Genomic DNA, 20,490 nt, shown 5'->3' with positions numbered 1-20,490 from the left:
TTTCCTCTGCTTTTACTAACACTCACTCTATATGCAAACACATTGTTTTTAAAGGGGACGAGAATGCTTCCTGCATTTGTTTAAAAAAAACCAAAATAGTTTTGTTTCTGATGCTAGAGATGAGGAAAAGAGCATTTTTTGAAATTTCTGAATGAAGACTTTTCCAGAAATGACAGCACTGAACCCATAGGTTCTTATGTACTGGAAGGTGAAAGCTACTGCAGGAAGTCCTACCTTCTTGGAGGCTGGCATTTCTTGTTCCCACAGTTGTTCAGCTTGCATCACTGAGATGCAATGTAGGGTGCAGTCCATTGAAACTGTTTAATTCTGGGCCAGCTATGGGCAGTTATGTGGCAATTGGGCAGAGAGCAAGTTCACATGATGGCATTGACATTTGCCTCACTGTTACACTCACAGTCTGTTGGTGTGAAGCCATCCTGCAAATCTATCACAAGGGCAGATTTTGCCCACTGATATCTATGTCTTTGTATTATCTTTTTTAATATAATCAAATTACACAGTGCCATATTTTTTAAATTTATTTCCCCGTGCGCATTTTAACATTTTGTTTAATTGTCTTGCTTCTGAAGAAAAGAGTTTCGAGTTCTAACGTCTAGAAGATGAGTATGTACTCTTTGCTTGATTTTTCTTTTCTTTTTAATAGTCCTTTCACGTTTTTCTTCCAACTTATTTCACTGTAAGCAAAAGCACACTATTAAGTTTGGCATAATGTTCTGCTAAATCACATCTTGCCTGCTAACGTTTGCTTTGTTTTTGCATCAACTGTTTTGGAGCTATGTTACCCTTCAAGAGTAAGTTGCTTCTTCAATTTTTTGTTGTATCTTTTCTTGATTTGGGGCTGGGGGTTGTTTTAGAAGCGGGTTGTGTGTTTTTCCCTTTCCTGATGAACTGTACTTTTCTTCCCTGTGATGTGAATTTCCCCATCCTTCATAAGCAACAGAATTGCTAGTTCCTAGACCTTTCAAAAAAAATTCAGAACTTTATTCCGTGGATTTATCAGTGCATTCACAATTAGAAAATTACATTGGATGAGATTTTCCCAACTGTACAGAGTGTAATTGTAGAAAAATTAACACATACCCTAAGAATTTCAAGTGGATTATATTTTTGTGATGAAACTGGGGCCTAGTTCATATTTTGGGGGCATGGCACTTTTGTTATAGTTTTTGTTTTTGTGTTCCTTCAAGTCATTTCTGACTTTATGGTGAGTCTAATGTGAACCTAGCACAGGGTTTTATGGGGCTGAGAGTGTGTAACTTGCCCAAGGTGACCCAGTGGGTTTCCATGGCTGAGTGGGGAATCAAACCCTTAGTTTCCAGGGTCACTGTGCTAGCCTGGCTCTTTAAGTGGACCAAATTTTAAAAGTTCTTTGATAAACCTGCAAGTAAAATATCCCAACCTTCATTATGCTAAGAACCTGTGACTTGAAGAGTTTTTAAAAAATACCTTTTCCAGCAAATATGGTTTTATGTAGCTAATGAAGACCAATTTAATGCAGTAAAAGCTGCCTCCTTCATGATGGCATGCTCATTTTAGAATTGTCACTCTATGCTGTGAAGACATAATCCTCTAAAAACAAAGATCAGGAAGCACTTTGTAGAAGCAAAGCCAGAGGCCCCAAATAGCTGTTGTTTCTACTTAATTCTTCCACTATATTGTAACAAGATTCCTTAATTGAAGAGTGAAAGAAAAATAATACACTGTCAATACATTTTCATTCACTGGAAAGATGGGTTTCTCTTCCCACTCCTCTGATTTACAGGAATATGCAGTTAGGCTTGATATGCACTCATGAATGGAGAAGCAACATGCTCCCAGTTTGGTTCCTGCCTCTGAGCACATAATTTCTGTTTCTCTTTTAGAAGCTCTCTTCTCTTCTTACTATTTTGGGAAATGCAGGGGAAAAAATCTTTCTTTTTCTATTCTCTTATTGCCATCTTTCAATTTTCTTTCTTTCTTTGTGAAGCAGCTTTCAATTTTTTCTCCACCTTTTGCCTGATTTTCCTGTCTTGCAGAGCAGCTGCTCAGGAAGTTTTATTTTGTTCCAGGGCCTTTCAACTTTGCATATGTGATGCTTGGGGCTTCCAGAGAAGAAGGGATGTTGTATCCCTTCAGGCATGGAAAAGGCCCTCCGATAGCACAGAAACCTAAAGGCAGCCTGACACAGCCTTTCAAAGTATAAGCAGCTGGAAAAAGAGCAGGATAGAGTTCTCACAGACATACGGCCTGGCCAGAATTGGGTTTGAAGGGTATATGGAGAAGAGGCAGACTTTGAAGGACAGGAAGGACCAGCCTTTGAAAGGCAACAACCCCTTTCTCATGACAAAAACGAAGGAGGACCTTTTTGGAGGTTGGGACTCATCCACAAAGCAGTACCTTCACCAGCCGGTGTCATTCAGAAGGTGTACATGCTTCCCCAGAGGCTGTGGAGCACAATACACTGATAGCAATGCACCTCTCTCCTCACCACCAGAGCACACAACCTATTCCGTGGATATATGCTCCTGTGACATGTCCTAGCCTAATATGATGGCTATCATGAACAGGCCAGTCAAACCCAGATGCAGGTGAAAGCACCGGTAGCTGAAGTAACAGAATGTAAGTGTTGAGACTTTGGAGGGATGAGGAAGCCCTTCATTTGATGTTCCAGTTAGTACCCTGTTTCCCCGAAAATAAGACATGCCCATAAAATAAGCTGTAGCAGGATTTCTAACCATTTGCACAATGTAAGCCATATCCTGAAAATAAGACATAGTGATAGGTGGGGCTATGCAGCGTACCAACGCGGAGCAGTAAAGAAGACGGGCAGCCCTTCTCATCTGCCTCATCATAAAAATAAGACATCCCCTGAAAATAAACCACAATGTGTCTTCTTGTTTTATTTTTGGGGAAACATGGTAAATGTGCCAGATTTTATTAAAGAGGAGTGAGAAGGTGATTGGCATCTCTAAAGCACAGTACAGCAAAAGGGCAAGCAGTCCCTAACACTTCTACAGCAAGGAAAGAAAGGGTCCCAGGTTGAGGTTTAACAGGAGAAAAAGCTATTTCTCTCTCTCTTCCCTCATCCTTTCCTCAGTCTGACCTTATCAGCTCATGGTGGTTCCACAAATTTTGGAAATTAGGAATCTGTAAAGAACTTGGCAGGTTAATCTATCCTATGCTTTGAGTTAACAAGGGCTGGTTGTCCCACAGCACAGTATGTTAACTGTGCTAGACGTTTTCTCCCAAATAAATATAAAGTTCCTCGGATAAGGCAGGGTGAATGAACTGTCTAGTGAGAAAAGTAAGGAATTCAAGAATTTTCCCTCAGATTTAGCGGCAATGAACTCTCTAACAGAAACAGGGACATTCTCTCCTGCTGCCTTGGAGCCCATCCCAAAGGAAGGGTGCAATATAAGTTGAGTAAATAAATAAAAATGAAGATTTCTCCCTCCTTTTTCTCCAAATACGCTTAAAAAGGAGCAGGAGTCTGTGCTGTTTAGGGAACTATTTCAGCCTCTCTCCAAGTTATGAGAGGCCTTGGATGTGTTTTTAAGGACAACAACAGAAAAGCCTCTCTTCTCTAATATTGTCATGATTTTAATGTGTGTGTGTGTGTGTGTGTGTGTATCGATAGATAAATTCCTCATGATTGAGACGATCTGGGTTCCCTTAGTGGAATGCCTTATATGCTATACTGATTCACAGTAGTGTGGTTCCAGAGAGTAGATACCATTCAGCCACAACCTTAGTCACTAAGATGGTGGTTCAGCCTTTTTAATCACATTTCAAGCCTTTGACCCAAGAAATCCGTTATACCTACACCTTAGCAAAACTTACTGAGCCAGATTTCATTTGACTAACACCTTAGGCACCCTTATTAAAAGCTGATCACAACTCATAATGGATCATTTCACCTCAGCAGATAAGATGAGCAGATTTTCAACTTTATGGTAGAGCCCCCAGAAGACATAGATAATAATGTTCATCCTTGGCCTTAAAGCCAATATATGCTCTTTCACAAACAATCTGGATTGCTGAGAATACTGCACAAGAATTCACTGGAGCAAATATAGGTAATCACACCTGTCCTGAAGTGGTATCAGGAAATCCTAATGCTGGGATCTGGTAACATTAAAAACTGAAGAGCCTTTACCTCATCCAGCATCAGGAAGTGCCCTCTGCCAGAGAGCAATTATAAATCTAAATGCAGATTGGTTTCAGCTCCATAGCTGACTATGGAAAGTGAAGCTGGAGTCTAGTGCCTATGGACACAAGCTCATAGTGGCACTTGCAGGGCTTCCAGTAATAGTATCTGCTAAGCTACCTGGTTGACCTTTACTTTTTGTATAGGATTTAAGAATCACGGTTGGAGAAATAGAACATACAGTTGGCCCTTCCCTGAACTGTATACCACCATTTTTCTAAAGGTGAAATCACACAGTTGCCTTTGGAAAGGGGGTAATTCTTCACAGGCCAGAACCCAGTTTGGTGTACTCATAGAATCATGAAATCATAGAGTTGGAAGAGACCGCAAGGGCCTTCCAGTCCAACCCCCTGCCTGCTGCAAATACATTTTTTGCAACAAGCAAACTGCGTTCAAAGCTGGGTCTATGACGGAGGTGCTCAAATGGCCACTGCACTCATTTAGTCTTTTATCCCTGTTATGATAATAAGATGAAATAAGCTTTATCACCACAGATGAAAAGAAAGCCCTAAAGTAGTCTTATCTGCCAGCCCTGAGGACAGGATGCAATGGAAAAATAATCTTCTATAACCTAAGTTGTAATAAGTCAAATATGTACCGACCCTTCAATAGCTACTGGGGAGATGCTTCAGAAAGTGACAGTGATACAGAGGGAATTAAAAGCTAAAACAACTCCTCTGTGCTCTGTTTCTATATCTGAAATACAGTGTGTGCTATTTCCACTGCCTAAGATACATGCAGACTTTCAGTGCTGTGGCACTTAGCACATCTTACAAGCCAGAGAAGTGCATAAATTTTGCTTTTTGATGAAACCAAAATGGAACAAGGCCTCCAAATGGCTCTTTCTAGTGTCACAGCTAAAGCTGTCCTAGGTATACACTTACTCTATGATACGTGATTCCATCAGCAGAGCAAATACACCCACATTTGTGGTATGGTGGTCTATAGAGATGCAGATGCATGTTGCATTTGTGTGATTATCCAATTGCAGGCGAGGCTTATATGCAATAGCAATAGCAAGTATATTTCTTTCTTCTTCGTGGTCTCTGCGAATCATACAAATGGGTTGTACTGCGCCTGCGCAGTGCTGCTCAGAAAACTTCTGGAATCACTGGGCAAAGTTAACTTTGCAACTTTTTGGCAGTAGCTCCGCCCATCCCTTATAAGGCCCCTGCATCCCCGCTCTTTCCCCAGAAAGACCGTCCCCTTCTTTCCACCACGTTAGCTGCTTTAGGAACTTTGCTTCTGCTTCTCTTGCTTGTTTCACTGGATTTGACCTAATGGACCATTTGACTATTCTTGCTCTGACACAAACACACACACACCGTGTAATGTTTACCCTTCTGCATGTCTGTTCACCTTGCTTTTGGACTCTGGTTCGGCTCGTGATGTCTCCGGCATTCTTCAAGAAGTGTGACGTCTGTGGGGCTAAGATCCCGGGACAAGATCCCCACTTTTACTGCTTCTCTACCTTGGCGAAGCCCACAATCCCAAGGCTTGTGCCCTTTGCAAGTCGCTGACCCCTCAAGCTAGGAAAACCCACGACTCTCTCCTGCTAGCTGCCCTCTACCAAAAGGCCTTTCAGCTCCAGCCTGCCCGCTCTGCTTTGGCACCTGCTGCCTCAGAGTCGTTACCAGCCGCTGCTGGTTCTGTGGCCAAGAGCTCCGAAGGGCCAGGTGCCACTAACATTACCCCTGGGAAAGGTTCTGTGGCCAAGAGCTCCGAAGGGCCAAGTGCCACCAACATGATCCCCGCAAAGGGTACTGGGTCCGAAGGAGCAGGCCAGTTGAGTGTCAAGTCTAAGTCCTCCAAAAAGGACAAGACTAAAACGAAGGACTTGAGCTCCAACATTGATTCGGCCCATGATAAGGATTTGAGCTCCCTAGCGGACCAAAGCTCAAAATCCTCCTCAAAAAAGAGGCACAAGACCTCGGATGCAGGAGAGGACTCTCCTCAGGGTTCAAAGAAGAAGACGACTCTGGATTCGAGAGATGGTTCCGGCCGTGGCTCCTCTCATAAGAAGTCCCACTCCAAGGCTTTGGACAGCTCTTCCCATAAGAAGGCCCACACCAAGACTCCTGAAGGCTCCCGGTCCTCTTCAAAGCACGTTACTCCTTCGGTTCCCGCACAGGGCGAGCCTGAAGCCACCTCTCCTCGGGTTCGGCTGACACCTGCTTCAGTCTCTGTTCCCTCTCTGCCTGCCACGTTGGCCTTTCATCAACCTTCGGATGATGATGCTGACTCTGCCTCCCGGTCACCGAGTCGTCAGTCTCCGACACCTGTTCCTCGGGTTCAGGTTCACGAAGTCAAGGTTCATCACCACGAGGACTCGAACTGCTATTATGACAGCGAGACTGGTAGATACTTCGTCCTGGTCAGTCGAGAAGTTGTCCAGAGTCATCTGGGGCCAAAATCCTCAAAGCTCATCTTGCCATCTGCGACAAGGCCCATTGTACCACAAGTGTCGAAGCATACTTCACCAAAAATGGCACCCCCGGCTGCATTGGTCCCCAGGCCTCGCCCGGTTGAGGCTGCCGCCACCCAGACACAACACTCCTCTTTGCAGGTTGTTTTAGATACCGATGCCTCTGAGTCCGACAACGACGGCTCTCATCAAGGGGACCCACACACTTTCAGGCTGACCTGAGCTCCTCAGACGAGGTTGCTCCTCAATCTCCGCAAGAGTTGTTCCAGCCAGGTGCCTCGTCGCCTACTGACGATGTGCGTACCTTCACGGAACACATCATCAAGATGGCCAACACACTTGATCTGCAAATCACTCACACCGAGGATGATGCTGCTGACCCAGTGGAGAGGTGAGTTCATGGCAAGGTCCCAACGCCACCCTCCATTCCATTGTTTCCGTTCCTGGAGGGGCTCCTAGGACGTGCCTGCCTCACTGGCTACTGCCTCTAGGAAGATTGAGTCCCTTTATAGGATCTCGCCCTCTCAGTCCTCCTGGCTGTCGGCTCACCCTAAGCAAAATTCGGCCATCGTCAAAGGCTCCCAACAGTCCTTCACGCCCAAGATGTCCATGTCTCCTACGGACCGTGAGGCTAAGAAAGTAGATGGCCTGGTGAAGAAGTCCTATTCCTCTTCAGTGCTGGGGAACAAGGTTGCCAATTACAACGCTTGCATGGGGGCGTACATACAGTGTCTCATGGGAAAGATCTCCCCCATCATCCCTGACGTCCCAGAAGACTGTCAGCATGTCCTCACCAAGACTAGGGATGAGGCTCATTCCATTGGGAGCTGGCTTATCACCTCTGCTCACCATTCCACTGATTGCTCAACTAGATCTATGGTGGCCGCCACTGCTCTCAGGAGGCATGCCTGGCTCCACTCGTCAGACCTGAATCCGAGCACGAAGGCCACCATCGAGAACATACCGTTCGACGATGCTGGCCTATTCAATAAGGAGACTGATGAGCAGCTCAGCTTCAAATACCGGATGAAGGCCGCAGCCAAAAAGCACAGTATGTCTGCTTTTTCCCAGACCCCGTTTAGAAAACACCAGCGACAGTGGCAGGGCCAGGGTCAGCGGTCTTTCCAGCAAGACCGCTCCTATCACCCACAGGAGCACCGCTACCCTTCCCAGTCCTCTTCTTCTTCTGGCTGATGCCAGGCCCCTGCTTGGTACCGCAAAAACCACTGTCAGGATACCGACCAGGTAAAGAAGAGATCCTGAAGGGTTCCTGCGTGCACCATCTTATACACTTTCTGTGACATCCTGAGGCCCTTCTTCAACACCTGGGCCTCTGTCACCTCTGACTCTTGGGTCCTTGACACTGTCTGTAGGGGATATGCCCTCAAGTTCAAAGAGCTCCCTCCAACTGGAGCTGTTGTTTCCACCAACCCCTCAGACACCCTTCTCGACAAAGTATGCACTCTTTTGTCTAAGGGCGCAATCTCACTCGTTGACCCCTCTGAAGCTCCTGGTTGCTTCTTTTCCAGATACTTCACAGTTCCTAAGGCTGATGGGGGCATTAGACCAATTTAGACCTGAGGTCCCTCAATTCCTTTTTGGTCTACCGTTGATTCCGTATGGTAACTCTTGCCTCTGTTCTGCCCCTACTGCACCAGGGCCTGTGGTTCACAACCATAGACTTGAAGGATGCTTACTTCTACGTGGGGACTCGAGAGAGTCACTGGAGGTTCCTGACCTTTGCCATCGGTCCCGACATGTACCACTACAGTGTCCTCCCCTTCGGCCTCTCCACAGCTCCGAGGGTCTTCACCAAATGCATGGCTCCAGTTGTGGCCTTTCTTCACCAGCGAGGCATGAGAGTCTTCCCATACCTCGACGACTGGTTTCTCGCAGCCCCCTCCATGGAAGAGCTCCAAAGAGATGTCGAGTCCACCCTGTCGCTCCTCGCATCCCTCGGGCTAGTAGTGAATTTAGAGAAGGCTCACCTCACTCCATCCAGATGGATCAAGTTCATAGGCACCGTCCTCGACTCCAAAGACTGCATCGCCTATCTCCCTTGGGACAGTTTCCTCGCTCTCTGTTCCTCAGTCAAGACTTGCCTCGCACACAGGCGAGTGAGGGCCAGCGATATCCAGATAGCCTTAGGACACATGGCTTCCACAACCTTCATGACCCCGTGGGCAAGACTTCAATTTCAGCCCCTCCAGTCATGGTTCCTGTCGGCCTTCAACTCAGTGCTGAACTCTCCGTCCAAGTGGCTCACCGTTCCGAGGCCAGTCACCCACTCTCTTCAGTGGTAGCTCGACTCCCAGAACGTCTGCGTTGGCATGCCCTTTTCTCCACCTCACCCTCAGGTGAACCTGACCATGGACGCTTCGATGGAAAGATGGGACACCCACATGTCAGGACTCCTCATCAATGACAGGTGGTCCCCGCACGAACAGGATCTCCACATCTATGCCCTCGAGATGTTGGCTGTGGAAAAGTCCTTGAGAGCCTTCGAGATGAACCTCTACAGCAAGGTAGTACTTCTCCTGACCAACAACACCATGGTCATGTACTACCTCAACAAACAAGGAGGCACCAAGTCATGGGCCCTGCTCAACATCACGCTTCACATCTGAAACTGGTGCATCCCAAGAGGGATTCTGCTTCAAGTGGTCCACCTGCCAGGAGAGGAGAATGACTTGGCCGACCAGCTCAGCAGGTCTTCCACCGTCTGCCACGAGTGGAGGCTCCATCCTGAGATGGTCGACGACTTCTTCAGTTGGTGGAGAACCCCCCAGATCAACCTTTTCACGACCGCTCTCAACAGCCACTGTCCCCAGTTCTGCTCCCTCGGAGACGTGTTCGCCTTCGCTTGGTCAGGAGAGATGCTGTACGCCTTCCCTCCATTCCCACTGATCACCAGAGTGGTGTCCAAGATGACAAGGGAGCACTCGGATGCCATCCTGATCATCCCTTGGTGGCCGAGACAGCCATGGTTTCCGTCCCTGCTCCACCTCTCCAGGAGAGAGTTTGTCTGCCTTAAGTTCCGTCTGGACCTCCTCATTCTCCAGGACGGACGAGTTCGACATCAGGACATCATCAACCTGCCGATGATTGCATGGAGGCTCCGGCCTTAGACTCGCTACCTCCCTCCGTGCGGACGGTGATCTTGGCCACCCAGAAACCGGCCACCAAGAAGTCCTATGCTTCCAAATGGAAGAAGTTCCTGGATTTCCTCTCCGTGAGAGGCCTTGCTCCATCCCGAGTGACGACACCAGTTCTGTTGTAGTTCTTGATGGCACTTTTGGAGGCGGGGTTGTGCCTCACCTCCATTAAGTGTTACCTTTCTGCCATTTGTTCCCATTTTCAGTTTGATGGCAAACCTTCTTTTTTCAGGGACCCTCTTGTGAAGAGTTTCCGGAAAGGTTGCACCAACTTTCATCTCCCGGTTTCGATACCAACACCTGCTTGGAGTTTGGACACTGTGCTGTCTGCTCTACAATCCAAGCCCTTTGAACCCATGGCCACTTCGGACGTGAGACTCTTGACTTGGAAGACAACCTTCCTTGTGGCTATTACCTCTGCCCACCGTGCAGGCGAACTTTGTGCCTTGCGGAGGGACTAGCCTTTCCTTAGGTTCCATAGGATAAGGTTGTCCTCTGTACTGACATTACCTTTCTGCCTAAGGTGGTGTCTGCCTTCCACATGTGTCAAGACATTGTTTTACTGACCCTGGCCTCAAACCCAACCACCGATGCTGAACGCTGCTTGCACACCTTGGACGTTCGGAGGGCTTTGGCCTTTTACTTGGACAAAACTTCAGGTTCGAGCCATTCCGAGAGACTTTTTCAATGTTACTCAGAACTGAAGTTGGGACTGCCTGTGTCTGCTCAGAGACTCTCCAAATGGGTGGCTGGTACCATCCACCTCTGCTATGAACTCTTGGGCAGACCTCCCCCGGCTACAGTTCGGTCTCATGCAACTAGGGTGGTAGCAACATCCTCTGCCTTCTTGACTGGGGTCCCGTTGGAAGATGTCTGTTTGGTCCCAGCCCTTGACTTTTATCAAACATTATAGGCTGGACACCAGGGCCAAATGGGACGCAGCGTTTGGGAGGGCAGTGTTGGTTTCCGGTTTACATTGATTGCACTGCATTTCCATTTGTTTACATGTGTTCAAGGAATGCCTTTTTTGCCAGAATTGGCTTGGTTTACAACATTCCCATGGTTTACATAGGTCTTGCATGACCTAATGTATTATGTGCCTTATGACCTGAACAGGTTAAGTACTATTTATTTAAGTACTAAAAACAGCTGACACTGTTTTTGGGTTCAAATAATTTTTATTGTCATTAATAAACAGTTTTATTTGAACCTTACTTTGGTGTCATGATACTCCCTCCACCACTGACCAAAGCTTGTCAGTCTGAACCCATTTGTATGATTCGCAGAGACCACGAAGAAAGACAGGTTGCATACCTGTAACGGTATTTCTTAGAGTGGTCATCTGTGAATACATACAAATCCCGCCTGTCCTCCCCTAAGTGTCCTGCTCTTCATTGGCTCATTCTCATGTCACTTACGCGGCATAAATTTCGGAACTGGAAAAAGAGCGGGGACGCAGGGCTTATAAAGGATGGGCGGAGCTACCGCCAAAAAGTTGCAAAGTGAACTTTGCCCAGTGATTCCAGAAGTTTTCCGAGCAGCACTGCGCAGGCGCAGTACAACCATTTGTATTTATTTGCAGATGACCACTCAAAGAAGTACCATTACAGGTATGCAACCTGTCCATACCACTTATCAGTACACTTAAGCACTCCCCAAGCGATTTACAATGTGTAAGCCAATTGCCTCCAACAAACAGGGTACTCATTTTAGCGACCTCAGAAGGATGCCAAGCTGAGTCGACCCTGAGCCCCTGGCTAGGTTTGAACTCACAATTTTGATTTGTGAGTGAGTGGCTGCAGTACAAGCATTTAACCACTGTGCCACTATTGCACACATGTACTTACACAGGAACATACAGTGGGCCCTTGGTATCTGCTGGAGTTTGGTTCAAGGACTCCCATGGATGCTCAAGCCCCATTAAATATAATGGCATAATAAAATGGTTGTCCCTTCTATATAATGGCAAAATCAAGGTTTGCTATTTGGAATTTATATTGTTTTGAATATTTTCAAATTGTGGGTTGGTTGAATCCATGGATAAGGAATCCATGCGTATGGAGGGCGAACTGGACATGCATACATACATTTACAAGAAACGTGATTTTTCTTAAAGGTGAGAAAAGCTACATAATGTGGACCAGCAAAAACCACCCAGTAAATAAGAACAAGTATCAAAAGCCCAGGCCATGCCTGTATTTTAACAGATCAGATGGAACAGTATCACTGAGATTTGAATTACAAGATGCCACAATCTCATTTTTTGAATGCTAAGTGACAGTTGTTCCCTCTTTTACAGTTTCTATTTATAAATCAGGTGTTGAAACATTGGGATTCTGCCATCTTGGGAGCTTTTAATCTTGCTGTTGCAGAGTTTGCAGTTACAAAAGCTCAAGGATGACGATGAAACTAAGTGCAGCTAGATTAATTCAGACCCCACCCTCCATACACTGAACTGCTCAATTTAAATAGGATTTAAACTCCCCAAGGAGAGGCTTTCAGGCTTTTTTGAGTTCCAGAAAAATAGACTGTGAATAATTTCCCTTAATGCTGTGACTTGGAAGATACTTATTTTCCCTTAATTCATATTCATTTTCTCTCTTGCTCTATCTCACCCTCTCTCAGTATGTGTACGCTCACTCACTTTCTCGCCCACACAGCAGCTGCTCTTTAGTGCTATTTTTTCAATAGTACCACTACTGCAAACTTGCTCAAGATATTTTGCTGCCTGAGTAGCAAATTATATCCTCTACTCAAGCAAACTCAAGGTCTCTTATGCCATAAGCAGCTGTCTCTTTCTCTTCACTCTATAGAATAGTAGGGCCCATTCTTCATACATTTGAGATCCAGTTGTATTCCTGTCTTACATTATGGATGGGATAGGGTGGCCTTACTGCTGCGTACCACTTTTTAAAAAGTGGGTGCTGATGGTGGTTTCTAGAGCTGGCTATGCAAAGCAGAGTTATAGAGGCGAAGAATAAATACAATCTCAAGTAATGATGAAGGTAAGGGTGGTTTGTCTAGCCAGACTGTATACAGTTTATGAACTGAAGAGTGGGATTTGCTTTGAAGACAAGACCCCAAACAACTAGAATTAGTTCTCTAGTACTATACTACATTGTTATTGTTGTTGCATGCCTTTGCATCATTTCTGAGTTAGTAAATCTATCACAGCAAGGGCTTTCTTGGCAAGATTATTCAGAGGAGGTTTACCATTACATTGAGTCTGAGAGAGTATGACTTTCCCAAGGTTACTTATTGACTTTCCATAGCCAAGCAGAAATTTAAACCCTGGTTTCCAGAGTCATAATCCAACACACAAACCACTACACCACACTAGTAAAATTATGGAAAAGATATTTGTCAGCTCTTTAAGAAATAGCTAGAAATGCAAGTATGGAAATAGAAAATAGAAAAAAGTTACTATCAATACTCTTCTTAGATAGTTGCTGTTTGCCTCCCAGCAACAAGAGGTACACCACCAGAGATGGGACTCATGCAACCTGTAAGCTGCATGCAGACCTCTAAGGATGGTGGCCCTTCCATGCTGCGTTTCTACCCCTGCCACTGCTCCCCTCTTAATTTTTCTAGAATTTTTTTTCAAAAAATGGGAAACATTCCTATATTGGAAAATACGTCTCAAGGAGGTGAAATTATATTCCAAAACAAGTGTGCCTCCCACATCCTGCTATAGCAGAAAATAATTTTTTATTTAGTTTGCATTTTTTTTTTATTCCCTCCCACATCAAAAGTGGTCCCTCCCCAACTGGACAATCACTTCCAGTTTCACATACAAGGGCTGGATTACACCTAGAGGGAAATAATTGCCCTCACGGGTTACCCACTCCTGACCTAAGGAAAGAATTATGTTTTCCCAGCAACAAATACTGCAGCCACAATGTTGTGAGTTCGATTCTGGGGCTCCAAGGTTGACTCAGCCTTCCATCCTTTTGTAGGTTTGTAAAATGAGTACCCAGCTTGTTGGGCAATTGGCTTGTAGATTGTAAACTGCTTAAAGAGTACTGAGTTCACTATTAAGTGGTATAGGAAAGTACATGTTAATGCTATTACTATTTTTGATATTTGTCATTCATAGTATTTGTGTCAGAACAACTACTGCTTTCCCCACCCTCTGCAGTCTCATCATCATGGGTACTCTGTGCCTCAGATAATAACTTGCTAGTGACCTCCTTCATCCACCTCCTGTTTGAGCAGACATTTCAACCCAGGTCTCCCAAATGGAGGATCACCAATGAATACCAGGTGGTGTGGGTCATATTTCAGGGGAAGGAAATGGTAAAACCACCTCAGGAATGCTTACCTAAGAAAAACCTATGACATTCATGGGGTCGCCATAAGTTGACAGGTGACTTGAATGCACATACATACTCCCTGATCCAAATTCATCATTCAGTTTTCTGCCCTACACTGGCTGCTGAGTGCTGAAAACATGTGGCATCCCCACAACAGAAGCTGGGCCTTGCAAGTACATGAAGGCATCATCTAGTGAATGTGGAACTTCATACTTTTTATAAAAAGGGCAACCATTTGGGAATAAAATTTTAATTGACTCTAAACACCATGTGCTTTCATTGGGAGTAGGCAATTCCCTAGTGAACATTTGTCTAGTTTTCAGTGGATCATTGACACCTGCTGGCGGCTGGGATTCTTGCAAAGTATCCAAAGCTAGCTGGAACTTGGTTTAATCCTGGAAGGTGATACCCTTTCTCTTATGCAGAAGTAGATAGTACTCAGGATTATTATTTATGCAAAAGCACATAGTACTTTCAAACAACCTTAACTCAGAAGTTGGCAATCCCCCCCCCCCTCACTATTGACTGTTCTGGCTTGGGCTGATGGGAGTTGCAGTCCAGTAACCTCTACAGGGCTACATGTTCCTCATCTTAATGATTAATGGTTGAAATGAGTTGCTGACTCTGATTGTGTATGCTTAATTTAATGTTACCCTGTTGAAGATTAGGGTAGACAAAGTGCAACCCATGGGGCCATTTTGTGGACCATGAGATAAACAAAAAATGCCCCCAATGCCTTCAAGGAGGTATAGGTAGCATTTTTGTCATTGAGGGCACACTTTAGGGCCAGGTGAGGTCCTTTTCAAAAATTTGAAATAAACAGAAAGAATTATTTGTGGTGGATGCAGTAGGTAGAGTGTAGCAGTTGTCCATCCTTGTTGCAGAGGTTTACGATTCTATTGGAAGAAAAGTTTCACCCTTTGAACTACAAAGCAGTAGAAACATGAACCTTGGGGTTAGTTCATATATCTCATGGAGAATTTCCATACAAGTACATATGGGAGAACTATACTTAACTTTAGAGTCCTCTGGCATATACCCATGAGACATATCTTGGGATGTCAGTATGTGCTAATGTACATTTAAATACTGTGAGATGCTAAATAGTTTTTTGTGCGGTTTTCGGGCTGCACAAAAAACTATGGATTCTGGCCATGAAAGCCTTCAACTTCACACTAAACAATTAGGTTTGAATTTAATCAAATACTGGTTAGAGCTCAGAAAAGACACTTTTTGACTGGGGGATTCTGGAAGTTGTAGTCCAAAAAGTAACTTTTCTAAAGTGTTCTGCCACGCACTTGTAATAACCAGTTGGGAAGATAGCCTAGTGCAGGGGTAGGCAATCTTTTTGAGCCAGGGGCCGGGTTGCTGTCCCTCAGACAACTGGGGGGCCGAAGCCAAAAAATAAATAATTAAATAATTTTTTAAAAAAAATTAAATATATAAATAAACCAGAACAAGTGTAGGACAAAATTTTCAAATGGAAGACACTTTTTTTAAAAAAATGGAGGACACGCGAAAAAATTAGCTGATTTTTTTTTTTAATGTTAATATAAACGCATGTTTCCGAGGCTTCTATAGACAAATGCCCCCCAAAGGCCCCGGCGGCAATCAGCAGCAGGACCGGGCTGGGGCCGGTCCCAAGGCCTCGCTGGGCCGCATCCGGCCCGTGGGCCGCAGGTTGCTTACCCCTGGCCTAGTGTCACATAAGTCTTTGAAAGAATCCTTGCTGTGTAAGACACTGAAGAAAAAGCAGCTTATTTTAAAGCTGGCTCAGCACTTTGAGATAGGGAGGTTTATTGTCATTTGAAGAGTTAGAGGAAGGAATGTATTACTTTGTTTAGAACAGTTTTTTAAAAATGTGTTTACCAGAAGAAATTCAAAATGGATGCTATGAATAGGTCGGAGAGGTGGTTGCATTTATTTTGTATCCCCAAAAGGTCACTTCCAAGGCAGATCCTCCTCCTCCTTTTGACCCACTTGTCTTGCCTCCATTTCTGCTGGATCTTCTGTGTGTGCTTCACCTTTGCCCCAACTAACAGTTTCTTTTCAAAATTACCTCAATATGTGTAGCTTTGGCTAGCATTACAGCTTACCCTTTTCTGGCTGCCTTTTTGTTATCACCTCATTTCACTCCCCATCTCACTCCGTGCCAGTGGTCAGGATGCAGTCCTGCGGTCTCTGGCCATACAAAACATAAGCAAACCTTCAAACAAACATGCCAAAATAATCAATGAAAGGCTTTCTTCAAAGGTCATTCTTTATTCTTTATAAGTTAGATATCTAAGTTGGTTGTTGGAACCACAATGTCTCACTTTCTTTTCACTTCTTTCTTCTCTCTGTAGTATTCTCCAAGTATGCGAGCAACCTATCTATCGGTTAATGATGATCACAGGCGACCGTACGGCAACGAATATCCGGCCTAGGAGCCAACTTGTAAGGAAACCCACACAAACTTTGTAGCATAGCCCGATGACAACAGAAGACATGTGGAGTACAGGGAATAGGATTGCCTCCCTGGTGAAGTGGCAGAGAAGGGTGCTCATAGAAGGAGTCAGCCAAAGAAGACATTCACTGGCACCCCTGGATAGTCTTCTGGGGCTTATCCCATCTGTTCGACTGGCAGCTGTTTTTCTCACAGTGTTCATAGTCTTCCTGTCTTGTACACGTATGACAGTGTCCAGTGCTTCCATCCCCAGACCGAACAGCTCTGAAGTCTTCTCCTTGATTCATCACCTCTTCCTGCTCCCTTTTTGCCACCAGTGCATTGTCTTCCCTGACCTTATTTTGATGGTGTCAGAAGAAGGTAGAATTAGGATTTGGACTGTCACATGTTTGTGTACAGGTTATCCATTCCTATTTTCCTCTGCACTGACTTTGGGGCTCTTTTGTCCATCACCGATGGTGTGATTTGGGCTTCCTTTTTATTATTATTATTATTATATTAGAGCAAATAATAAGACCAGTAGACTGTACAGGTTAACGAAGCACCGACATGTGGCGTATCATGACCTAAGGAACGTGAGGTGCTTGCCATGAAAGAAAACGTTCCTCACTTCTGAGTCAAATGCAATACCAACCACTAGAGTGAATTTCATTTCTCCTCTGGAGTGGCCTCTACACAAAGCCCATGCCTAGCTTGGCACTATGTTGCTTTATTACCATCACCACCGTCATCCCGTTTTGACAGCACCAGTGGTGTATAAAGTACGAGATCCATTACACAGTATTCTCCATTGTCATCTGTTCCTTTGCTTCTAGAATTGACATGAAACTCACCAACTGTTGCTGTGGTGGTCTCAGGTATTATATGGAACAAACTGAATTTTTTGTTCTCTTATGATTTGTTGTTGTTGTTGCATGTATTCTTTGTTTTTTCTTCATTGTTTTTATATCAGCTATCCAAAGAACATAACTTTTTGTTGTCCTTTTTACAGAATTTTTATTACTGACTGCATTTTTGAAGAAAAATATTTTATGAATTAACTTCTGTTTTTAGCACTGATCTTTCCAAAGAGAAAAAAAAGAAAACTAAAATTAATTTCCATGAAAGCAGTCTCTGTATATCAAAAGTTAGACACATTCAACTGTTCTTTTCTCCCAATACTTTGGGGGGGATAACAATAACAGGAAAATTGGATTAGTAGGCCATAAGAAAACAGCTCTAGCTTTTCAAACTGTGGGACAGAGATCCACACATGGATGCTATGGTGCTCTTGGATTGGTTATACAATAATGGTTGCTTTTCTTCCATTCTGCTGAAAACACACCATAATGTTGTACAGACCCTTTAATAGGCAGGTCCATTACCTCACTCTATGCCAAGGATGGGGAACTTGTAACCTTCTAGACACTAGTGGACTGTATCACTCATTATCCCTTACCATGAGCTGGCTGTGCAAGCCAACAGTATCTGGAGGGTCACACATTCCCTGTTCCTGTTCTGTGTCATCCTTACATTCCATTCAAACACCCAAGACTCACACTTAATTAAATTAGTATTACAAATGAAAAATACAGCACCAAGCTGTTTAATGATAGCTGTGCATTTTCTCCTCATAGGCGGCATTCACACTGCAGAAATAATGCAGGTTGACACTGCTTTAACTGCCATGGCTCAATGCTATGGAATTGTGGGAATTGTAGTTTGTTGTGGAACCAGAGCTCTCTGACAGGGAAGGCGAAATGTATACCTCCTAGAATTCCCCAGCCAATGTGGGATATTGAGAGTTGCAATCCAAAAGAAGTAACTTCAAAGTTAAGGACTCTTCACCAGGGAAGCATTGTGGTTGGTGGTCAAAGCTCTCCTTGCTAAGGGATCCTCAAGCCTTCCACCAGTATGGGTTATAGGCTACCAGCAGCCTGGAACCCCACTTTTGTAGCCCCACAAGCCTCATGGAATCTCCCCATTTAAAAAAGAAAAGCAAATTTTTAGTGATTTTACCCCAAAAGCTGCACCCCAAATCTTTAAAATATGAAAATACCCTCTAATCCACGTTGAACCCTCCATACTACTTTATCAGGCCACATAACTGCCAAAAGGGCTGTCAGAAGTTATGGCATATCACTATGGTGGACCCTTGATATACGCTGGGGTTTGGTTCCAAGACCCCCATAGATACCAAAATCTGTGGATGCTCAAGTGCCATTCAATACAATGCTGTGATAAAATTGTGTCCCTTATATAAAATGGCAAAATCAAGGTTTGCTTTTTGGGATTTATATCTTGGAATATTTTCAAGGCATAGACGGTTGAATCCATAGATAAAGAATTTGTGGATATGGAGGGCCAACTGCACTGGTTGTCATTTTTGCTGATATGCAGCTTAAAGGGTGGTATTTTGGGAAAGAGACAGGCAGAGATAGCCCATGGGGCAGGGGTAGGGGAGGTGAACATCCACCCACCAATTATTCACCCTTGCTCTCTAGAATGTTACGGCAGAGGTTAGCACACTTTTCCTTCAGTAATGTCTATTCCAGTTTTGGTTGCTAAGTCAAGCCTATAACCTTGACTTGTTTGTCAGTGCAGGAACTGGCATTCAGTACAAACATGCAGTATCAGAGAACAAGATTCCCTTTGTCCTTTTCTCTGTGAATGTATGTGTGTGTGAGAGAAGAGAATATATGCTACCTAACCATGATGGGTTTGCAGGCAGTGGGGAGAGGTATTGAAGAAAGGGCATCAAAATATGTCCAAATAAGGTGAGTTGAATGGCCTTTCACCTGTAGGTTATTTCCAGTGCTATACTTTTGGTCCTAATTTCAGCTTTTTTCATAAGTACGGTATGTAATTCTTAGGTTTTTTGGTTTTTTAAAGGCAGTGAGGTTGAATTTGCTTAGGCTGATGAATTTTCCCACTGAGTTGTTCAACTGCATATACCTGGAGATAGTTGGAAAAGAAAGCAATATATAAACTCTCACGGGAACACAAAATGCAAGGGCCTACCCACTCAAGCACAAACAACCTAGAAAACATTATGAAGCCTCAACATTCAGAATAGCTTCTGACAAGCGCTACACAGGGATAACAGTGCAAAAAACTGCAGCGGTGCAGAGATGTCCTCCTTTAGCACCTGGTGCCACATGGCAGTTTTAATTACTTGACAGCAATGACTCACTGTGTCTTTTTATCAAGGTTAACTTGTACATATCATGTATGGCAACATAATTTGTACATTCATCTTAATATGGGACTTGTTACGGCATAAGGCATGGGGAAGGGGAAACCCTGATTTGATGCTTTTAATTGTGTCATTGTAACAATATTATTTAAAGTGGTTTTTTTTAACAACAACAAAAACACCGCATGTAAACTAACATCTCAGGCTCCTTTGGAGCTTTGCCTGATTTGTATGTACTGACTGGGAAACAATAAACACTTGGACTAAAAAAGATGGCATTCAGTTGCCTGTGTTCTAGAGTCTTTTCAAGTGAAAGGCCCACAAAATTTTAGTACACATTTCTTCAGTGTGGTGATTTCCTGAGATTTGACTGCAATTCCCAGTATTCCTGGCTATTGGCCGTACTATCTCAGGCTGATGGGAATTGAAGTCCAAAACATCCAGAGGGCACAAAGATGGCAAATGCTGTACTTAGGTGCAGTGACCTTCAAATGCCAGAGTGAATTGGGTACAATTGGTTTTATATAACACATTTTCTTTAGTGATATTTTTATTCTGCAGTGGACCCTTGGTATCCATAGGGGTTTCATTTGAGGACCCCCCATGAATACCAAAATTCATGGATGCTCAAGTCCCATTAAATACAATAGCACTGTAAAATGGTATCCCTTATATAAAATGGCAAAATCAAGGTTTGCTTTTTGGAATGTATATTTTAAATGTATATATATTTTAAAGCCATGGATGGTTGAATCTGTGAATGGACACA

At 44.1% G+C, this 20,490-nt stretch overlaps 1 protein-coding gene across 5 annotated transcripts in view; it reads left to right on the top strand.

Annotated features, from left to right (window-relative positions):
- LOC149322344 (protein tweety homolog 2-like) overlaps positions 1-20,120 on the top strand; it is a 98,298-nt gene extending 78,178 nt beyond the window's left edge. For 2 of the 5 annotated variants that reach the window (XM_089540068.1, XM_089540058.1), the window contains one exon: positions 16,446-20,120. In XM_089540068.1, the coding sequence (XP_089396194.1) occupies positions 16,446-16,563 (118 nt within the window). In that variant the 3' untranslated portion in view covers positions 16,564-20,120. Of the gene's footprint in view, positions 1-590; positions 625-16,445 lie in introns of all 5 variants that reach the window. The other 3 variants (XM_089540078.1, XM_089540088.1, XM_089540097.1) reach the window with 3 other exon arrangements.
- Positions 20,121-20,490: the final 370 nt, after the last annotated feature.

The sequence above is a fragment of the Sceloporus occidentalis genome, unplaced genomic scaffold (assembly GCF_023333645.1).
Source record: "Sceloporus occidentalis isolate IW3139 unplaced genomic scaffold, rSceOcc1.0.p SCAF_1, whole genome shotgun sequence".
NCBI classification, from domain to species: Eukaryota; Metazoa; Chordata; class Lepidosauria; order Squamata; family Phrynosomatidae; genus Sceloporus; species Sceloporus occidentalis.
The sequence above is the reverse complement of the archived record's forward strand: the minus strand, read 5'-3'. Positions and strand labels throughout refer to the sequence as shown.